Source organism: Pan troglodytes, chromosome 16 (assembly GCF_028858775.2).
Source record: "Pan troglodytes isolate AG18354 chromosome 16, NHGRI_mPanTro3-v2.0_pri, whole genome shotgun sequence".
Lineage (NCBI taxonomy): Eukaryota > Metazoa > Chordata > Mammalia > Primates > Hominidae > Pan > Pan troglodytes.
The window spans coordinates 64,341,898-64,363,287 of NC_072414.2; the positions used below are offsets into that span (position 1 = coordinate 64,341,898).

At 47.1% G+C, this 21,390-nt stretch overlaps 1 protein-coding gene across 11 annotated transcripts in view; it reads right to left on the reverse strand.

Moving 5' to 3' along the window:
* The window catches only part of CELF6 (CUGBP Elav-like family member 6), a 91,749-nt gene that overhangs the window by 56,097 nt on the left and 14,262 nt on the right, over positions 1 to 21,390 (reverse strand). For 8 of the 11 annotated variants that reach the window (XR_010151783.1, XM_063795248.1, XM_063795243.1 and 5 more), the window contains exons 2-13: positions 15,699 to 15,791; positions 14,733 to 14,798; positions 12,865 to 12,911; positions 12,242 to 12,352; positions 10,295 to 10,396; positions 9,680 to 9,812; positions 8,240 to 8,420; positions 7,209 to 7,295; positions 6,847 to 6,919; positions 5,688 to 5,871; positions 5,396 to 5,486; positions 4,597 to 4,701 (exon numbers count right to left, since the gene is read on the reverse strand). Coding sequence is in view for 10 of the 11 variants with exons in the window: in XM_063795248.1 (XP_063651318.1) it covers positions 4,597 to 4,701; positions 5,396 to 5,486; positions 5,688 to 5,871; positions 6,847 to 6,919; positions 7,209 to 7,295; positions 8,240 to 8,420; positions 9,680 to 9,812; positions 10,295 to 10,396; positions 12,242 to 12,352; positions 12,865 to 12,911; positions 14,733 to 14,798; positions 15,699 to 15,791 (1,273 nt within the window). In the remaining variant the exon portion in view is untranslated. Of the gene's footprint in view, positions 1 to 3,008; positions 3,293 to 4,596; positions 4,702 to 5,395; positions 5,487 to 5,687; positions 5,872 to 6,846; positions 6,920 to 7,208; positions 7,296 to 8,239; positions 8,421 to 9,679; positions 9,813 to 10,294; positions 10,397 to 12,241; positions 12,353 to 12,864; positions 12,912 to 14,732; positions 14,799 to 15,698; positions 15,792 to 21,390 lie in introns of those variants that run through there. The other 3 variants (XM_016927146.3, XM_063795250.1, XM_063795251.1) reach the window with 3 other exon arrangements.

Genomic DNA, 21,390 nt, shown 5'->3' on the forward strand with positions numbered 1-21,390 from the left:
CACACACACACACACACACACCTGCTTCAAAGAGGATTTTTAAAAGCAATGGTGGCTGGGCTAGAAAAGATACTAATTTTCAACCTTTATTTCAAAGTTTATTTATAAAGGAAATACAAATTTTGATAAACAAAGCACCCAATTCCTACTTATTTTTTTTCTTCGTGGAAAAAAAAGTATGTGACACATACTTGTCATGCCTTGTATTGATTAAGCTTACAAAAGATATTGACAGAAACTATACAAATCTAGAATTTAGAGTGCTAGGAATGTTGCCATAAGGTATGTGTACCTACATTAATACTAAATAAATTCCACCTACATCCTTTCTTTCACCCTTTCCCAGTATCATTTCAGCTTTCCTCACAGTCTCACTGTCCCAGAAGTCTAGGGGCAATGACTCTCCATCACTAGTGCTGTGGTGGCAACTGTGCTCCCACATCCTGATATCCTACCCCTATGGCAATCCTTTGAGAAGCACCTGAAAACACCAGTGACCGAGCTTTATTAGATTCCTCGAAGGGAAGGTACCTGGCATGCAGCCTCAGCTCCTACCAAGGAGAGGAGAGGTTGAAGACTCTCCCAGTCTCCATTCACTCCTTTGCTTTGATACCCGTTAGGCCTGCTTTGCCTCCTTAATAGACTCCTGGAATGGGAAGGGGTGGGGGTGGGGAGCGACTGGAGAACTCTTTTCCTAGGATGACTGGAGCCAGGAAGTCAGTCTGGAAACTTCCCCGCCCCCTGGTGGTGCACAGCACACAAGATGGCCTGTGTTCCGCTCAGGGGTGGGACTCTCAATTTACAGCCTAGGTGAAGGGAGATGAGTTGGGGGAACAGCGATTCTGTGCATTGGAACAGACTGGGTGGTAACTGCAGGCCACTGCAGTTGACCTGTCGGCATTCGAGGTCTGACGACCTTCAGGTAAATGCTTTTATGATCAATGGACCAAAGGAGCAACGGTGGAGGGTGAGGAACAGCACACTTTACCAATGAAAGTCGTGACCAGGCCACGTTAGTTTAGTGGTAAAAATAATAACATTAAAGAAAATGTTTACAACAGGAATAGAAAATGACAGAACCCTACTGCTTTAACTCAAGTGTATCACGATCTCTGCCTTCATCCACTTGAGACTTAAAACTCAGTGTCTGCTATTTTTACTTAACATTATCCCAAGCAATAGTAACATGAAAGTTATGACCAGGAGGGAAGCAGGGTCGCACCTGTGCAGGGTCCTTGTCTGCGGACCACCCCTCCTACAAGCTTCTGGGTAATAGAGGTAAGGGGGCTCCTGTCGTGGGTGCCAGTGCTGGGACCTTAACTTGTGTATCTGGGCTACAGCCCTGGACTTGGCTAGGCTGGGCTGTGTGAAAATTCCAAGAATTCTGTTGGTAGAAAATGCCCACCCTGTCCTTACAGGAACAGCACAAGGCTAGGCTGGTCTACCTCCCACCAGGACCTCGAAGGAACACGACCCAGGGGCTGAAGGATGGTGTTGAAGGACCGAGTTTTACTCAGATCCTTCTCAGCCCTGCCTTCCCGAAGTTTCTGTATCCACTACACTGGAAGCTTTCTGAAAAAAATGCCTGGAACCTGTCCACTGTTACCCCAGCCCAGGGCCCAGCCAAAGAACTTAACAAATAACCACCAAGGAAATCCTCACCTAAAATGGCTGCGATGCATTACTGCCCCCGCCTCAGGCTTACAGTATCACTTCTGCATCTGAAACCAGGAGGGGGCAGTCTGGATCCACGACGAGACATTTCCTTCTAGAGAAAATCACACCTGCAAAGACCCTCTCCAGAGCCACCGCCCACCTCCACGCAGCCATCCATTCCCTGCGAAGATGCTTTGGGCTGAAAATGGTTGGGAGGAGGGGGATGGAAGTCGCCTACGTTATTTTGGAATTGACCAGGGCCTCTGAGTCCTTCAAATTCAACAATTTACCACAGGCCCGCGTGCGGTGGCTCACGCCTCTAATCCCAGCACTTTGGGAGGCCAAGACAAGTGAACATCTGAGGTCATGAGTTCAAGACCAGCCTGGCCGATATAGTGAAACCCCATCTCTACTAAAAATAGATGAATTCGGCCGGGCGCGGTGGCTCACGCCTGTAATCCCAGCACTTTGGGAGGCCAAGGCGGGCGGATCACGAGGTCAGGAGATCGAGACCATCCTGGCTAACACGGAGAAACCCCATCTCTACTAAAAATACAAAAAATTAGCCGGGCGTGGTGGCGGGCGCCTGTAGTCCCAGCTACTGGGGAGGCTGAGGCAGGAGAATGGCGTGAACCCAGGAGGTGGAGCTTGCAGTGAGTCGAGATCGTGCCACTGCACTCCAGCCTGTGTGACAGTGAGACTCCGTCTCAGAAAAAAAAAAAAATATATATATATATATGAATTAGATGGACGTGGTGGCACGTGCCTATAATTCCAGTTACTCAGGAGGCTGATGCACGAGAATCGCTTGAACCCGGGAGGCAGAGGCTGCAGTGAGCCAAGATTGTGCCACTGCACTGTCAGCCTGGGGACAGAGTTTTTGAGACAGTCTCAAAAACAAAAACAACAAAAAAACCCACTACCACAGTGCCTAGAGAACAATATGTGTTTAATAATATTTAAATAATGGTTGTATAAAATTGAAGCAGCAAGAAACCCAAAGGAGAATAGCTCTAGGGGAAGGAGGTGGATGAGTATGCATGGGGGAGAGGCTCTTCTGTGACCAGGTTGGGTCTGGAGCCCTCCCCACTGTCCAGAACACCTCCAAGCCCCTACATCTTTTTCCATATACCAACGCCTTGGAGATATAATGCAGAAGTGAAGTGAGCAGGCTGAGGATTAGGGCAGGTGTCTGGAATATGGTCAGGAGTGGGAGGGGAGTGACATAGCTCACAGGCAAGGCAGAACAGCACAAAGGCTATAAGTTTCATTCCCAGCCCTCAACTTAAAAGACCTCAGGGGCAGACACTGACTCCAGCCTGGCTGTGCCCTTACCCTAACGCCATTCACACTTTTTTTTTTAAACACAGGTAATCCATGTTTATTATAGAAAAATGCCACATTACTCTTTATTGAATGCGAGCGCCAGCACCGGCCCCTTTCTCTCCAAGCACAGGGGCACGCAGGCAAGAGGCATGCAGGCAAGGGGCTCCATCCCCTGGCCAGGATGCAGTGGAAGCCTGGCTCTACTACCATTCACCTACAGCCAGCACCCTCCTGGGTGCCTGGGGTTCAGGTCTGTTCAAACTCCTGCTCACAGAAGCCTACATTGAGGGGTTGGGCCTGGACACCTCGCCTGCAAGAGGACATGAAGAAATGGCAAGATAAGCCCCTCAGAAGGGGCCCCAGCAACACTTTTCACACCAGTCAACAGTCTCTCCTTCCCCATTTCGGTGACTCTCAAACTGTCACTGTACACCAAATGTACCTGGGCATCTCAATTCCAGAGATTCTCACTTGGGGTGGGGCAAAGTATTGGCAAGAATCTGCAAGCTGAACAGGTGCCTCAGGTGATTCTGATACAGGTCTTGGAGATCCAGAAACGTTGGCGACATCTATTTATATCCTGCCCATCTCTGTACCCTAACCCCAAATAACTCAATCCCTTTAGAAAATAGATGGATGTCTGAAAGGCAGCCAATGCTCTTGGTCTACTTAGCCCTCTGTTCCTGACTCTAAAATGCTGTAAATATGGTGGCATTGGGGGACTTAGGTGCTGTCCTGTCCATGAATATGGATGCGAAATCCTGTCCTTGGGTCTCAGTCTATAACCTGACCAATCTCCTTAGGGGACCTCTAGGCATGCTTCCCTTATCATCCAAGTAAGCAACATGCTTAGAGAACCAGCTGGAAGTTACCCAGTGAATGACATAATTGAGGCTTAGACACCATCATGCTTGACTCTCAGCCCAGGACTCTGCTCTGCACTAGGCTATGTCCCCCAAGTACTCAAGACCTAGCCAACGAAGGAATCAGGGAAATGACTATCTTACACAGGCACATCCCTGACAGAGGCAAAGGTGTCATGAGATCCTGTAAGTCAGCCTGGTTCAAATCCTGCTTCTTAGTGACTTTGGGCAAGGTACTGAACTCTGTGCTTCAGTGTCTATCTCTAAAATGCACCTGTCTCATGGGGTTGTGGTGAAGACTAAATGAGACAATATTTGTAACAAACTTAGCACAGTGTTTGCCACAAAATACAGTTGTCCCTCAGTATCCACAGGGGATTTGTTTCAGGACCCCCGTGGATACCAAAATCCAAGGATGCTCAAGTCCCTTATATAAAAATGACATAGTATTTGCATATAACCAATGTACAACTTCCCATATACTTGAAATGATCTTAGATTACTTATACCTAATACAATATAAATGCTATGTAAATAGTTGTTATACAGTATTTTTTATTTGTATCATTTTTTGTTGTATTTTTTTTTCCTGAATACTTTTTATCGCAGTTGGTTGAATCCATGGATGAGGGCTGACTATAAGCCTCTGTAAGTGTTAGCTATTGTTAATTATTGTCTTCCTCTCTCTAAGGGGTTCCCCAGCCCTGGATCTGGCCTACTCCGCCTTGCGAAGGCCCCACAGCTTGCTTACCTCAGCAACTCACAGCGGAAGTGTGACAAACGTTCATAGGCAAATGTCAGGTCAGATGTCAACTTGTTGCTCCACAGCCTTTCGGCAACAGCCCCTGCTCTGGGCCTGGAGGAAAAGGGGCATGTGCCAGATTGGGCCCTGTATTCCCTGCAAAGGTGCTGGACATCCACAGGCTGCTACCTCTTGTCTAGGCACCCTGGACTCACCCTGGACTCACTCAGGCCAAAGGAAGTGATCAATACCTTGTTATGAGCCACAGCCAGGTTGGATGGCTCCCAGAGAGTTCTACGGCTCAGCTCCACCTTCATTAAAATGTGGGTAGCAATCCCACTCTCTTCCTCTCTCAAAGATACGGGAATAAGAATAAACCTTAAAGCCATCATTAACCACAATGACAGTGGCAGCAGCAGAGGTCCTTAAAATGTAAACTTTGCACACCCAAGCATACTTGGTAAGGCTGCAGTGAAAACAGCAGAGGGAAGCCTTATTACAGGAATCATGGATGCTTGTGCTGGGTCTTGAGCAACTCACCTATGTTCTCCAGGCCTCATTATCTCTCTGGGAAGTAAGGTTAACAATCCCTATCCCACATACCAAAGGGCAGCTGGAGGGATATAGACGGAAGTCATGTGGAGAGTGAATATTGCACACAAATCTTCAGAAGGCTCGTTGCACAGCCTGCTCTCTCTCAGGCCTGAAAGAAGGGTACTAGTCCAGAGGTGGCTAGATGGGATTGGGTCTCTAAGGGAGAACTCCTGCTCTCAGGCCCAACCCTCCACCTCCCCCCGAAAACCCTTACCAGAGCCTGGGGACCAGGTTTGTGTTGTCCACATATTCTCCCCACATACAAGCCTCTCCACCAATCACCAGAGCCTTCTGCTCAGGGGTACCTGAGGGAAAACAAGCAACAACAGTCTGGTGATGGTGGGGTAACTCCAGGGTCCCTCTCAACCACCTTCCCAATGTGGCCCTCACCCCAGCTAAGTTGTTTCATTTACTAACTGGAAATGGCTGGCCCAGACCTTCCTGCCTCCCATCCTGTGCCCCAACCCAGCCTCCTTTGGTTAGCAAGGAGAGCTCTCTGCTTTCACCTTCAAATGCCAGGGGTTCCACTACGTAGAAATCCTTCCAGTCAGGGCCATAGGATATACGGTTCAGGTACCAGGGGGCAGACAGAAGGGCCCGGAAGCCGGCCTTGGTGACCAGTTCCAGCTCCTTCATATAGTTCACTGGAATATCCTCTCGCCACACCTGTATGATTGTGTCTGGCTGAATCTGTTATAAAAGGTCAAATGGCAGTAAGGACACAAAGCTGAGGAGATTCCTGGGCCTTATTCATACACAGGCAACATGGGACAACAGGTATGTGCTCCCTCTGTTCCCCAGCAGCAAAGTATGTCTCTGTGACTCCTGACCATTGAGCTCACACCTCAGGACAGAGGCCAAGGAATCCAGGGCCCTAAGAGGCCTCCCTGCAGCTCTCCTCCCCGTCCCTCTGCAGCCTCCCTGTCCACACAGAGCTAGTACTACCAGCTGTGAGCTGAGGGAGGCAAGCAGTGGGACCCAGGAGCTGCCATGTCCAAAAGTCTCCAGATGTTTCTGGGGATGGGACAAGGTTCCTGAAGAGTCCTTGCATGTGACAGGAGACTGGGATCTTACTGATCAACAATAAAGGAGAAGGTAACCTTGGTCCCACAGACCCAGAAGACCCTCATCTATGATTTAGGAAGAAAAATCCAGCCTATCCAAGTAACCTAACAGCAGAAATAGTTCTTAATTAAGTTTGTAGTGAGGGAAGATAGAAACTCTGACACATAAACCCAGGGCTCTTACCACAGCGGCCTTTGGTTTTTTTGAGACAGGGTCTCACTCTGTTGCCCAGGGTTGAGTGCAGAGGCACATCTTGGCTCACAGCAACCTGTGCCTCCTGGGCTCAAGCAGTACCCCCACCTTAGCCTCCTGATTTTTGTATTTTTTGTAGAGACGAGGGTTTTGCTATGTTGGCCAGGCTGGTCTTGAACTCCTAGGCTCAAGCAATCCCCCTGCCTTGGCCTACCAAAGTGCTTGGATTACAGGCGTGAGCCAATGCACCCAGCACTCTGTGGCCTTTCTAGAGAGAAAAGGAGAGTGCTCCGACCATTAAAGCCCAATCCAAACCAGGAGGATCAGTCTCTGTAGAGGCAGGGAGGAGCTGGGGAGACCAGAGGGAGGCACTGCTGGTGGCTTCTTCTCTTCTCTGCCCCGGCTCACCTTTACTTTATTATCAAACACCTCCTGCCACACCACATAGCCCTTGCCATAAGAAGAGACGATGTCCAGCAGCCTGGAGAGGAGAGGAGTGTCTAGTAAGTGTCTGCTTAGCTCAGATGGGTTCTAGACTGTTTGTGCCAGTGCTCTAGGGGTTGAGCCTGGCCAGGGGCCTATTCCTCATTAAGCAGTGTCTTTCCCCAGGGCTGAAAACCAACCACTCCAAATCTGAAAGGATGGGACAAAGGACAAGGGAACCCTGCAGGGACCAGACAGTGGCCAAGCAGGGCCTGACTCGGTATGGAAAGGGAGGACCCCACAGGAGGACCCCCAAGGGACCCCACCCACCCTCCTTCCTTCCTCACGTCTGGATGTAGAAGGACTCCAGCTGCTTGAAGTCCTCACCGAAGCCTTTCTTCCTCATAAAGTCCTGGATCTCTGGGTTGGACTTCCTGAATCCCAAGAGAAAAATGAAGATTAATCTTTCAACATCCTGAAAGCCTAATGCCTGGGGATTAGTCACCTGGCCCCCTATAACTTCCTCTTTTCACCTGAAAAATCAAATAAGCAAGGATCTCAGAAGCCCTACATGTGGAAAGTGTGGCCAAGCAAAGTTATGTGAAGCAGGTGGGCTGTTGACACAGGCTGAGAAAGGCTGAGTCTGGACCTGAAGAGTTTTAAGTTCAAACTCCCAAAGAGAAAACATGTTAATCCTCTCTGGACTGCAACATGAGAATCCAAGGTCTTAACTTGAAGCTCCAGCACACTGGATTTCGGCTTTCCTATCTGCTCTTCCAGTTGGATGACAAGCCTTGCTGTCTAACACCTGCTGCAGATCCCTTGCGTTATGACGTCCACATTTTGCTCACATTGTTCTCCTTCTGGAATATTTTCCCCTGCTCACATCTCCAAAAAGCCAAATTGATTTCCCCAGATTCAGCTCTAGCGCCCTCTTCTCAAAGAAGCCCCTCAGCCTCTTTTGAGCTTACTAGAACCAAGGGTTTGGACTTTACAACTGAATACTAATTAGACATTGTCATCTATTAGTGTTGAATTCTGTGTCTTGACTCTTCAACTAGACAATTTTAAGCCTTCATAACAGGGATTATTTTTCTCTATCCTGAACTTTTCCAAGACAATTCTGTGCCCAGGGCTGGTTTTTCTATCAATACCTCAAGGATATGAGAGTAGGAAGGAAGAGGTTCACAGTGAAAGCCTTGCCAAAATCAGGTAGGATCTCTATGTAGATGGGCAGAGGAAGGCCTAAGACCTGAGCAATGTGAGCCCATACAGACCCCTGAGAGCAGCAGCTGAGCTAAGCAGCCCCTCGGGTGCTAACTTCTATTCTGAGTAAGCAACTGATCAGGCCACAGTGGGAAGATCAAAGGGCTCATACCAGCAGGTGAAATCAACCTCATCTCCTCCAAGATGAAGATAAAAATCTGGGAAGACAGAGCTGACTTCTAAGAAGAATGTGCTCATGAACTCATAGGTATTGTTGAGACTGGGATTCACTGGTCCAAAGGTGCCAGAGGGCTCAGACCCAGAGTAGCAAGGAGTCAGTAATCCAGGGATACCTAAGCCAAGAGAAAACCCCATATGAGTGTCACAAATACATAAACCCCCATGCACAGTCCTACAGGTAAGGACACGAGTCACACAAAGCAAGACAAGTGTATTCATAAACATCACACACATTTAGGTAGGCACACTTAGGCACTCACAGACACTGATAGTCACCACCATTTAGTCACAGTAAAAAGATACAAATATATCCACAATCATAGGCAGAGGCTAAGTTCCAGCCAGAAAACTGTCAGTGCGCACACTCTTGCCTGGACACACTGCTTCTAGCAGGTGCTACCCTTGCTCCCAAGGCTGCTCTCCTCACAGGCCTTTAGGCAGAGAGAGAGCCTAATCCAGCCAAACTGGCAAAATCTTTCTTCTCTATCTCCTCCTGTAGGTGGGGTCAACCATCACCCAGAATCTTTTTACATTTCCTAAGGGATATCTCCCTTGGCCCAGAGACTACTTCCTGACACTGAGGTCACAAGATATCTTCAGGGTTTTTTTTTTGGTTGTTGTTGTTTGTTTGTTTTTGAGACAGAGTCTTGTTCGGTCGCCCAGGCTGGAGTACAGTGGCATGATCTTGGCTCACTGCAACCTCTGCCTCCTGGGTTCAAGCGATTCTCCTGCCTCAGCCTCCCGAGTAGCTGGGATTACAGGTGCCTGCCACCATGCCTGGCTAATTTTTGTATTTTTAGTAGAGATGGAGTTTCACCATGTTGGCCAGGCTGGTCTTGAACTCCTGACCTCAGGTGATCCACCCGCCTTGGCCTCCAAAAGTGGTGGGATTACAGACATGAGCCACCACGCCCGGCCACTATCTTCAGTTTTCTATCAGGCCAGTAGCCCTTTTCAACTGTCATTTAACCTGCGTTGGGGGCTCACACTGGAGGGCTGAGGGTATACAGAAGAAAGGGAGCAGGGGTACTGACTGACTCTGACCTCTGCAGGCTGCCCTTGGGCTTCTTTCTTTCAGATTCTACCCTGGTGGTCAGATTCCTCAGCATCCACTCTAGGCACAACTACCTGCAACGGCATCTGAGAAAAATGTGCCCTTACATAGCCTAACAGTACATATTTTAATAGTAAGAAGCAGCCTCCATTGTCCAAAGTGAGTTCTTCCTATCTAAATTCCCAGGTGGAAGAAGTCGATGGAAAACATTCTTCCAAGGACCAAGGCTGGGATATGCCACTTCCATGAGCCAGTGCCCTGAAGCTTCACTCTGAGCATAACAAGCAGAGTCCCTCTGGTCCCAGACATCATTCTTACCTGGTCCCCAGGACAAAGTGTGGCCAGGAGTGTCAAACTCCGCAAGCACACGGATACCCCGGAGCCGTGCGTATTCAATGACCTCCTTCACATCCTGTGCTGTGTAGATGTGGGTGACAGGGTTGTAGGACCCCTGAAAGGCACAAGACACCCTTCAGGTTCACACTTCCTGAAAGCTAGCAGAGTAGAAGATACTCAAAATGCCCACAAGACTCCCCAGATATCAGAAAACCTGCCCATAGCCCTTTGGTGTCAGGGACTATCTTCAAAAAACTTGATCATAATTTCCCAGAAGTTATCACATCTGTTTTATCTGAGTATCATAATGCCAGTGAGATAATCATGGTAGGTATTAATACTATGTCCATTTAACAGAATATAAATACATAAAAAGGGAATAAGGCCAGAAGAGATTCTCTCCTGAAGGTCACAAGGCAAATTATCGGCAAAGTTTTGGACTTGAACTCAAGTCTCCTGACTCCAAATCCAGTGTCCTTCCCCTATATTGGTCTAAAACTGGCTGGTTAGGATGAGAGACCCTGTTCTTGCCAGCAGGGCCACAGCCAGATTCAGACATTGACCCATAAACTTGGTCTGAGTGAAACAGGAACATACCTTTCTCATGAGCTCTGGAAAAGTGAAGCTCTCATATGGGAAGGAAGGATCATCTACCAGATGCCAGTGGAACACGTTCAATTTATTGTACGCCATGACATCCTGTAGGTTAAAGTGCACACTGTGAACCCATCACAATCTCTCCGGTTTCAGCCTCAAACTTGCGATGTTGGGCGAGCTCTCAGGCCGCTCCACACACCCCTACAGGCTTGACCTGCCTCAGCTCTCAATGAAGTATTTATGGGGTCTATCAAACCTTCCCATCAGGGAGGGATGGCATGGAGGGAAGGCCCAGCACACTTCTACTTTTCCCAGAACACATCCAAAGATGGATGATAGAAGTGGTCTTTCCTCTTCTTGAAATAAATTCTGGCCACATTAAGAGGAGGGCTGCAGCTACTGTGGTAGCCTGGAATCTTCCAAAAGCCTGAAGATCAACACTTCCTCTTGCCATTTGTGTTCGGTTGTCTGACTGATGTTAAGCCCAACTGTGAGACCTCCTGGGAACTTAGTAGCCTCTTAACTCATAATCTCAGAAGCAAAGGCTGGCAGATGTGTGGCCTCCTTTGGTTCCGTCACAGGAGCAAAGGAAAAGGCAGACACAGGAACTGGATTGGGAACTGTCAGATAAGACTGCACATTAAACTCAAGAGAGTTAGGAACTTCCCCAGGTAAGGCTTTTTTTTTTTTTTTGAGACAGAGTCTTGCTGTGTCGCCCAGGCTGGAGTGCAGTGGCACAATCTCAGCTCACTGCAACCTCCACCTCCCAGGTTCAAGTGCTTCTCATGCCTCAGCCTCCTTCCTTCCTTCCTTCATTCACTTATTTATTTATTTATTTATTTATTTTTGAGACAGGGTCTCTGTTGTCCAGGCTGGAGTGCAGTGGTGCAATCACAGTTCATGCATCCTTGATCTCCCCAGGCTCAGGTGATTCTCCCACCACAGACTCCTGAGTAGCTGGGACTACAGGTTTGCGCCATCGCGCCTGGCTAATTTTTTGTATTTTCAGTAGAGATGGGGTTTCACCATCTTGGCCAGGTTAGTCTCAAACTCCTGAGCTCGGGCAATCCACCCGCCTTGGCCTCCCAGAGTGCTAGGATTACAGGTGTGAGCCACTGCACCTGGCCCCAAGTTAAGGCTTTGAACGTCTCTCTCCTATGACCTTGTTCTAACTAAAGTTAGCTCTGCCGGCCAGGTGTAGTGACTCATGCCTGTAATTCTACCACTCTGGCAGGCCAAGGTGGGCAGACTGCTTGAGCCCAGGAGTTCAAGACCAGCCTGGGTAACATGACGAAACCCCAGCTCTACAAAAAATACAAAAAAAAAAAAAAAAAAAAATTGAGACCCTGTCTCAAAAACAAATATAGTTAGCTCTGCCAATGAAGCCAATTCCCCTAAACATCTGTATCCCTGGAAAGAGCCTGAACATTGATCTACAGTAGCCTGTAAGGTAGATTTAAGTCACTCTGTTATTTTTTGAGTCTTGGAACAGCTCATCTTCTACATTTTTCCCAGGAGCTCATAGAATTACATACAATCTTTTTTTTTTTTTTTTTTTTTTGAGACAGCGTCTCACTCTTTCACCCAGGCTGGAGTGCAGTGGCGTGATCTCCACCCACTGCAACCTCTGCCTCCCGGGTTCAAGCGATTCTCCTGCCTCAGCCTCCCAGGTAGCTGGGATTACAAGCATGCACCACCATGCCCAGCTAATTTTTGTATTTTTAGTAGAGACAGAGTTTCACCATGTTGGCCAGGCTGGCCTTGAACTTCTGACTTCAGGTGATCCGCCCACCTCGGCCTCCCAAAGTGTTGGGATTACAGGCATGAGCCACCACACCCAGTCCATACATTCCCTCTCTAACTCTTTAAGAATTTGGAACTTGGTCTGTCCGTTGCTCCATCACCCCAGAACTCTTAAGTGTGAAGAAGGCCTTAAGGCCTGGTTACCAGAGTGTCCAGGATGCTAGAGAGTGGCAGGTAATGGCGAGATGTATCCAACAGCAAGCCCCGGTGAGGAAAGCGGGGAAAGTCCTCAATCTCAGTCTTGTTGATAAAGAACTGTGCAGAACAAACATTGAATATGTCAGTTTCAAAGGAAGCTTACTATGGGGGCACAGGGAGATGAAGACAACTCTCCTAGGATTCTTAAAAAGCCAATCTGTGACTGTTCTCAGGGTCGCTCTCTCCCCAAATGCTCCCCACCTCTATAAATGACCATAAGCAGCCACCTTCCCAGAGAGCAATTGTCCAACGCCAGCCTAATACAACTGTCCCATACACCACTCAGCCTACAAATTCTGGATTTTCCTGTTAACATAGTTTATTTTCTTCAAAGCAGTGTGGCCTCAAGGTCATTACTAAATGATGACTCAGGGGGACCAAATTACAGTGATTCCAAACAGACCAAATCTACCAAACCAGTTTTCCACTCACATCTCCTCTTCCATTTCTACTGGGGCTATCTCAAGCCACCAGGATCCTAAGGCAAAACAAGATTTTTCTAGGATTCTCAATATTGGGATCCAACCCCAGAGATGAAAAAGGAGCCCTTTTTGAGGGTCCACACTTACTGTGCCCTCAGCAGATTTCCAAACAAGCTGGCTAAAAGTCTCCAGACCTAGGAAGATGTAGAGAGGCAGAGTAAAGACTCAGGGAGTGGAAAAAGAGATGTCTCTATTTGGAAGGTTCTCAATGTAGCAGAGCATAACATTTGGGTACACAGTGAAAATGGATGTAGTGTAGGCTTGACGATTTTTAACACTGATGAAAAGGGGATATTAGGAAGCCACTATCCATCTTTACTTCTGTATTTCATTTTGGGAGATGTCAGAGTAAGGGTTTTAGTGCCCTTCCTTACAACATACTAACCTTCAAAACCCACATACCTCTTATCTATATTTCCTGTGCCTTGACAAGAATATTGAGGAGAGAGGCCAAGACATATACTCATGAGGACAGACACAGAGACAAGTCAGCCTGCAAGAGTTGGACTTTTCATGGATAACCCCTATCAGGAGCTAAGAGAGCTGAGAAAAGGGGTCCCAGAATAAATTGTGAGAAAGTGATCATAAGCTTGCATTTCCAAGGAGCCTGGGTTCATGGCTGGACCTAGAAGATAAAAAAAATCATCCACTCTTCCTCTTCAGAGTCTGAGAAGAGACCCAGCTATAGGGAGCTGAGGTGTGGTGGACAGCAACTGCCCCAGAAGGACTCCCCTAGTCCACTGACACTGTCTCCTAGAGTCTAGCAAGGCCCACACACAGGTATGTTGAACCCAGAGTATTGTATGTTCTCAACAGCTGGGGCCCCTCTTCTGGAAACCCTGCAGAAGCCCCATGAAAATTATCAGAGTCCCCAATTTCAAAGTGAAAGAATCCATGAGACCTCAGCAGTCACTCAGCACCTGATTTGAGCAGACTGCTAGTGTACTGTTTTGGCTTCTCCCCACTCTGACTCTGACACCCAGCATTCTGGAGTTCCAGGTCCTCCCTTACCTCTAGCCTGACTCACCATCAGCACCTGCATGAAAGGTACAAGAGGGCAGGAAGGGGAGGCAGCATGCTGTTGCTCCAAGCATAGAAGTGGAGCAAGGGAATGAAGACAAACTAAAGCAAGGTGTGGAATTCCGAGAGAGTTTCCCACATCATTCACCAGCAGAGGGTTTACCAAAAGTGGGAGAGATATTTGGCTAAGTCTGTATCTAGGCACCAAATGCCTTCTCAGTAAACCCAGAAGAAGGGCAAGGGCCAATAGTTTAGCCAGTAAACTCATTTTCTCCAGAAATAATGTAGTTCTAAATATTTCACTACTATTTATCTTTTTTTTTGCATGTATCTATTTCTTTTGTTATAGTTTTCCTTTTAAAAAAACCTTTCCAATTACATGTCTTTAGCAAGAGCTGGACAGACAGTGTCTGTGGTAGCATCATTCCCCCTGCCCCCAGCTACCTGTCCCCTGCTGGCACCTAGAGCATCAGCCCACAGACTCTCCCACTGCTTCCCAGAGCCCCTGACTAGGGCAGCAGCAGTTGCTGATGCTGCACAGGGTAAAACCTGTCAACTTCCAGGGACAATTCCACAGAGACGGGAAAACACACCAATTGTTCCCATAAAAAAAGCTTCCTGGCTGGGCACGGTGGCACGCACCTGCAATCCCAGAACTTTGGGAGGCCGAGATGGGTGGATCACTTGAACTCAGGAGTTCAAGACTGGCCTGGGCAATATGGTGAAATCCCATCTCTACTAAAAATACAAGAATTAGCTGGGCATGGTGGCAGGCACCTGTAATCCCAGCTACTTGGGAGGCTAAAGAGGGAAGATTGCTTGAGCCTAGGAGGCAGAGGTTGCAGTGAGCAGGGACTGGGCCACTGCACTCCACCAACACCAACCTTCCCACATCATCCTTTCTCTCTCTCTTTTAATCAGCCCCAATTTGTTACCTCGGAGAGCTCCCCAGACAGTCTCAGAGAGGAGTAAACACTGGTCATCATTTATGGTCAGGGTATCTGAAATGACAGAAATGAACTCATTTAGTTGGTTAAGGTTTTCTATTCTCAGATTATAGACCAGATATTCTATATAAATCACTGGACTAAAAAAAAAAAACAGTAAGACCATATATTTTAAAAAATCTTTCAATGAGGAGATGTCCCCAGAGCAAGACAGCTGTAGGATGGCCTGGTCTGGGGCCAGAGTGGGAGGGTGGTCACCACAGTGACTCTGTAGACCCTGGATGATGATGTACAGCAAGAGTCAGGCTGGAGTGGAGTTCTGTACAAAGCACCACCTACCTCATGGGTCAGTTTCCACAGCAGAAAGATGAAAGAAGTCTTCTCCTGGCAAAGGGAACAGGGATGCCTGCAGGGGTGAGTGCAGCACGCAATGCTCCCAATGCCTTTGTAATCACCCTCCTTTCCCCTTCCTCTATGCTTCAGCTACTTCCTCCAAGAATGTGAGGAAGGAGCCAAACTCAACTGTTCACTTTGGAGACTGAGAAGTCCCCAAATGCTGCTCAGGGAAGACAAGAGGCAGTCACTGGACTAATGACTTAACTTCATCTCAGTATAAGTGACCAGAACCCCTGCTTTCCCCAGTGTAGGGTCTATTAGAGAAAAGTAGCAAAGTATACACTTTCCTAAAATAGAAATGTATTCAGTACACCAGGTAGATGTCCTGTGGGACTCAGTGAAGAGCCAGTGTGATGTTCCACAGCCAACCTTTAGCACTGGTTAAGTTTCTGCATAGGAAAAACTCATCTTCCATGGCTCTCAGCACTTGGTGACCCTCGGTCCCCATGGTCAAGGGGGACTCCAGGCCGAGCATCAGAAGTTTAGGCCAGGCCATCCAGAGTTACAGCTTCAGACAAGTGTTTGCTCTTCTAAGACAGGGAACAGGATGATACTTACAATTCTCCACTGACTCCAAAGTAGGAAGCCGGTTACATCCAGGTGTGACTACAGAGACAACCAACACATTCTTCTCCAGTGTATGCCGTTTCCCTAGGAAGACAGGGTAAGCTTGGTGCGGCCAACCTGCCATTAGAAGCAACAGGCAAAACCAAGACCCTAGCTCTAGTCCCTCAGCTCACACGCCTGTGGTAAAGGAAAGGGAGGACATGGCATTTACCCTTGGCATAGGCACTGCCTGATCATCTGTTCAGCTGTTTCACTCTCGTTGTGCCCCTCTTCTCCTCAGTAGCTGCCCTGACCCATGTCTGAATGCTCTGGGTGACAGCTCTTCTTAACCAGGGCTCTATATTTCTGACTGCTCTTGGCCTGTACCAAACAAACAACTCCATGACCTCAACAACTGCTTCTGAATGAAAGGCAGCTCTAGAGCACTGCTACTCCAAGTATGGTCTGCAGATTAGCTGCCAATTTGCAAACTGTGTTACTGGCTGGTCACTATATAGAAAACTTACATGAAGCCTGAATGTAAATCAATTATGTCAGAGTAAACACACTGTCTAGTTCTAACATTTTTTCATACAAGATTTTCTTGATGAAGAGATCAGTCTTACATTCTGGTACATATGCTTCTTATCTCATTGCAGATTGGCATATTAAGTAGTACTGCTCTTGAGGGCTCCAGATGAAGGGTTTCCAGTTTTGCAAAAGCCTAGGAGCTAATGGAGCAGATGACAGAAGGATCAGGCAGAGGAGGCCTGAGATGATGCAACTGATACCTCAGAGAAGGTCAGGGTCACCCGCCCATCTTGCTTCCTTCCTTCCTCTTCCCAAACAGGTTCTCTATCCAAGGTAGATTTTACCCTAATAGTGGAGGGTTGAACCAACATAGTATCTAATATAGCTTTACAGACCCTTGTCTATGCAGAAAAAATGCCAAAGCCAAAATATGAATACACTGTCTCTTCTCACCCTCCTGCTGGTTCTTCCCTGTGATTTTCAGGGTGGCTCTGGTGTTATAGCCCCAAGCCTTAACTTAATGAACCCCTCTCTATTCTATTCTTTCCTGGAGCCATATTCATCCCACTGGCATCACAACATCCATGACTTCTTATGGCACTACAATGTCAGGGATAGGATGGCCTGGCAGAAGGCAATGAGAGAATTCAGAACCAAACTGGAATCTCAAATGTTACCCATCTCCAGGCAGAAGGAATCCAAGCGCTCAGATCATCTCACAGAAGCCTGCTCAGACCTCTTGAGCACTACTACATGGCTGTACCTCAGCTCTTTGGTCTGACAAGAAGCAAGCCAATAAGCGGGCCTTTCCTACCATCATGAACAACACATTCTTTCCCTTACCAGTAAATACCCTGGATCCCCACACCAATACCTGCCTACATTCTGCAAAGAGGAGGGAATCTGAGGCAACTCTGGGCCAGGTCAATTCACAGCTCCATACTTGAACCCTAAAACTACATTGTTACAACACAAAAGGACAAGCAGACCTTCAAGGCAAAGACCACACTCAAGGCAGAATCTGCAGGGCCATCCAAGCAGACAGGCTACAAACCCATCTCCACAGGAGACTCTACAGGGAGACCAATGAGGACTTAACCTAGGAGCAAGGGTGAGGAAAAACTATACCCCATCCTCTGACTTCTTGCTCCCACTCCCAACCCCACATATCATGGAGCCCCAATATCATTGTGTGGAGAACTCATCTGCATATCTACCCAGGCAGCCATCCAAAAGACAGCCGAAGTCCTGAGCTTTAGTTCTAATCCTCTGGGGCTCAGCCTGCCACATAAGGAGAAATCACAACTAATCCATATGCAGCTACCAGGGCTCGCTGCCCTCATGACAAAATAAGAGAGGCCACACAAACACCAGGTTTATCTGAACTATTACTTGGAAGACAGAAAAATACCTAATCTTTCGATTTTTAAAAAATTAATTTTTCTAAAAGACACCTGCACTGTACTCCCTAAATCTGTAGTCTTTTGGAGAGTCACAGACTCCTTTGCAGATCTGCTGAATAGGAAAACACTTTTTTTCCCAGAACAATGCCCCTAATTTAAGGGCTGTTTCTCCAGAATTACAATTCTTCCACTCCCTGCCATCAATCTCATGGTGAAGAATCCCTGTCCGAAGTTCTCTCAGTGACTCATCTGGGTTTGGGCTGAAAGAAGTAGATACGGGGGCATAGCTGCTGTTTAAACAAATTATGAGAGGGATGTTTGGGGGAGGCAGCAACATGAGAGCTGGCAAAACAGGAGGGACACTAGGTCATTGTAAAGGATGTAAATAGGGTATCACCACTGTGGTTTTCCGCCTCCAAGTTGCTACTTTGCCTGGCTATGAAGAGGGCAGGAAATAGGCAGGGGACAGTAGTACAGCCGCCCCTACACACACCCACCCACACCCTGAACACTGAGAAGCACCAACGTGTGGGAAGCACAGTATGGCAAACAGCCCGGTCAGCCAGCAATGTCATGAGCACATGTGCCATGAGTCCAGCTGGAACAGCAGGAAATTGAGAAGCCTCCAGGGCTTAGGAGGTAGCATGAAAAACAGACCAGAGGGCTGGGAAATCAGGACAGGTTGCTTCTGGTTCTGGTTTTGCTGCTGCCAAGCTGAGCAAGTCTCAGGGCTCCCATTTCCTTCCCTGTAAACAATGGCAGGGTGGGACCAGATTCCAGCTACTCCTCTTCAGATCTAAGACCTTGTGATTCCATAGACAGATAATACACTCCAGGGTCCCATTCCGGACCACAGCCTGCTACCTCTGCAGCTCACTCATCTCCCTGCTTTCATGTAAACCTACTCTTCTCTTTGGGTTCACTGAAAACTTTGTATCTTTTTTTAAAATCAAAACAGTTGTATAGGCTTGGTGCGGTGGCTCAGGTCCATAATCTCAGCACTTTGGGAGGCTGAGGCAGGCGGATCACTTAAGGTCGGGAGTTAGTGACCAGCCTGGCCAACACGGTGAGACCCCGTCTCTACTAAAAATACAAACAAATTAGCTGGTCATGGTGGTGGGCCCTGTAATCCCAGCTACTCAGGAGGCTGAGGCAGGAGAATCACTTGAACCCAAGAGACGGAGGCTACACCACTGCACCCCAGCCTGGGCAATACAGTGAAACTGTCTCAAAAAAAAAAAAAAAAAAGAGTAGTACATACGGGTTAAAAAAAAAAAAATCAAACAGTACTACCAAACAGTAGAAAATATTTACGATTAAAAAAAAAAGTATCTTTGGTACCCTTCCTTAGTCCCCTCAGTAAAGAGACAAACATCACTGGTAGTTTTCTACCCCTGTAGTACCTTATAGAGTAATTTTGCCTTATTCATCACAGACAGGTCACCTCTGGACATGGAATTCTAATAACAAGGACGCTCTATCACCAAAGTCCTACTGTTGAACCTTCTCCAGACTCCAGTACTATGACCCCTCCATTTCCCTTCTGTTCTCAGTCTTCTCTCATTCTTGCTTCCTTCCCTGCTGGCCTACATGTAGTGATCCATCACCTCAAACGCAATCTAGCCAATACTCCCAACGATCTGTCTCTTTTCTTCTGTCACAACCAATGGGCAAAACTTTCAACCCTGGATCAATCTAACATCTGCCTGCTGTGCCCCTGACCCCGGCTACTGTACCCTACTGGAGGGAAGGGAGAAAAATCACAAAACAGCAGGACTGGACCACTGCGAAATCATGGTCTCCATCTTGGCTGGGCCCTTGATGCTACCCTGAAAATCTTCTATCTCCATCATTGCTTCATTCTATTCTCTACACCTTCCTCAAGTCTACTTGATCACCACCTCCCTTATGCTCAGCAGACAATCAGAAGAGAACTTTCAACTATCCCTACCCTCTTCCCCTCTCCTCGCTGACAAAAGTATCTGCAACACACACCTGCCTGTACCCTCTCCTGGACCTCCACCTTGATGGAAGGGGTTTCCTTTTACCTGTGCTCTGGAGCTCTTCTCAGTCTCCTCTTGTATAAATTATTTCCCCTTTTCCCAAAGCCTTCAAATTATTTCTTTCAACTCTCATCAGCATTAAAATGTTTGCAATCTTCCTGGCCTCACTTACTCTTTCTTTTGCCTTCCTGCCACAAAGACTCCCTAGAGGAAATGTAGCCTGGGCAGCTAAGGACCTGAACTCCAAAGGAAGACAGATCTGGATTCAAATCTTGGTTCTAACACTTTCTAGCTGCAGGCCTTCTCTAGGCAAGTTATTTACCCTCTCTAAGCTGCAGTTTCCTCAACTGTAAAATAGGGATCATAATACCTATATAATTGGGCTGCTGGGAAGGTTAAATGAGTTAATACATGTAAAGTGCTTAGCTCAGTGCCTGGTACCTCCTATGTGCTCATGATGTTGGTCATACTTAGTATTTTGTAGCTGCTTCCTTACAACCTATCTATTCCTCAATCCACTATAATCTGGCTTCCTTCACCACCACTTCTCTCAAAATGGCTTCACCAAAGTCCTGTGGTTCTGTAACCAAATTCAAGGGACTCTTTTCAATTCATTCATTCATGCAACAGTAATTTACTGAATGCTTACTATGTGCCAGGGTGTTGTAAGTGCTGGGGATACAGCAGTGGTCAAAACAGACAAAAATCCCAGCTGTCAGAGAGCTAATAGAAACCACTCACTCCTTCTGGGACCTCTTGACAGCATCAGACATCTCTGACCTTCTTGAAACTAAACTCCCTTAGCTTAGGGGACATTGCTCTCTTGGTTTTCCTTCTAACTCCTTGAATATGCTTCTTCATTCAACTTCTCCTTTACCAACCCCAATGTACTAATGTTACCCAGGGTATGCAAGGTTCCAAACTTCTCTTTTTCCCTTCGCTTACACTCTCCCTAGACAATGTCATCCACTCCCACAGCAGGCCAATGACTCCCAAATCTATCTTTCCAAGCCAACTCTTCTTCTGGAGCTCTAGACTTGTACACCTCCACTCAAATGTCTCAAAAGCCACTTGAATCTTAAACATAAAACTAATCTAACTCTTCATTCCTCCTCCTGGCTGATCCTCTCACTTTGATAACAGCCCCATCTATTCACCTATACCAGAAATCTCCTTCTTCTACACCTTCCATCTAACTGAGTAGATCACAAGTTCATCAACTCAAAATAACATTTACAGACTGTCTGATATCTCAAACATTGTGTTAAGCACTGAGATTACAACAGTAAAAATACTTTTTAAAAGTCTTACAATTACACAATCCTTATAATCTCTTAACACATCGCCATTTACCCAGCCCCACTGGGCCAAAGCCTTAATTCAGCCTCTTGTAATTTCTCACCTGGATGACTATAAAAAATCTCCCAGGCAGTCTTCCTCTGCCTCCAGGAATACCCATGTCAATCTACTATCCTCAGAGATATTAGAATATGAAGATAAGAGCATGACAGTCTCCGCTTAAAATCTTCCAATGGCTCCCATAGCTTTCAGAATACAGTCCAGAATTCACTGGGTAATCATAAGAAAATGCCTTGTCTTTTTCTGCTCCTGTGCAGGAACTCTCACAATGAACAATGAACTCTTAACAGAACCCTGAAAATGCCATATTTTCTCCATATTTTTCTTTGCACATATTGCTTCCTCCAATTGAAACAAACTTTGCCTTCCCGCCACATCTCCCCTAATTAAGAAACAGCTCTATTTTCC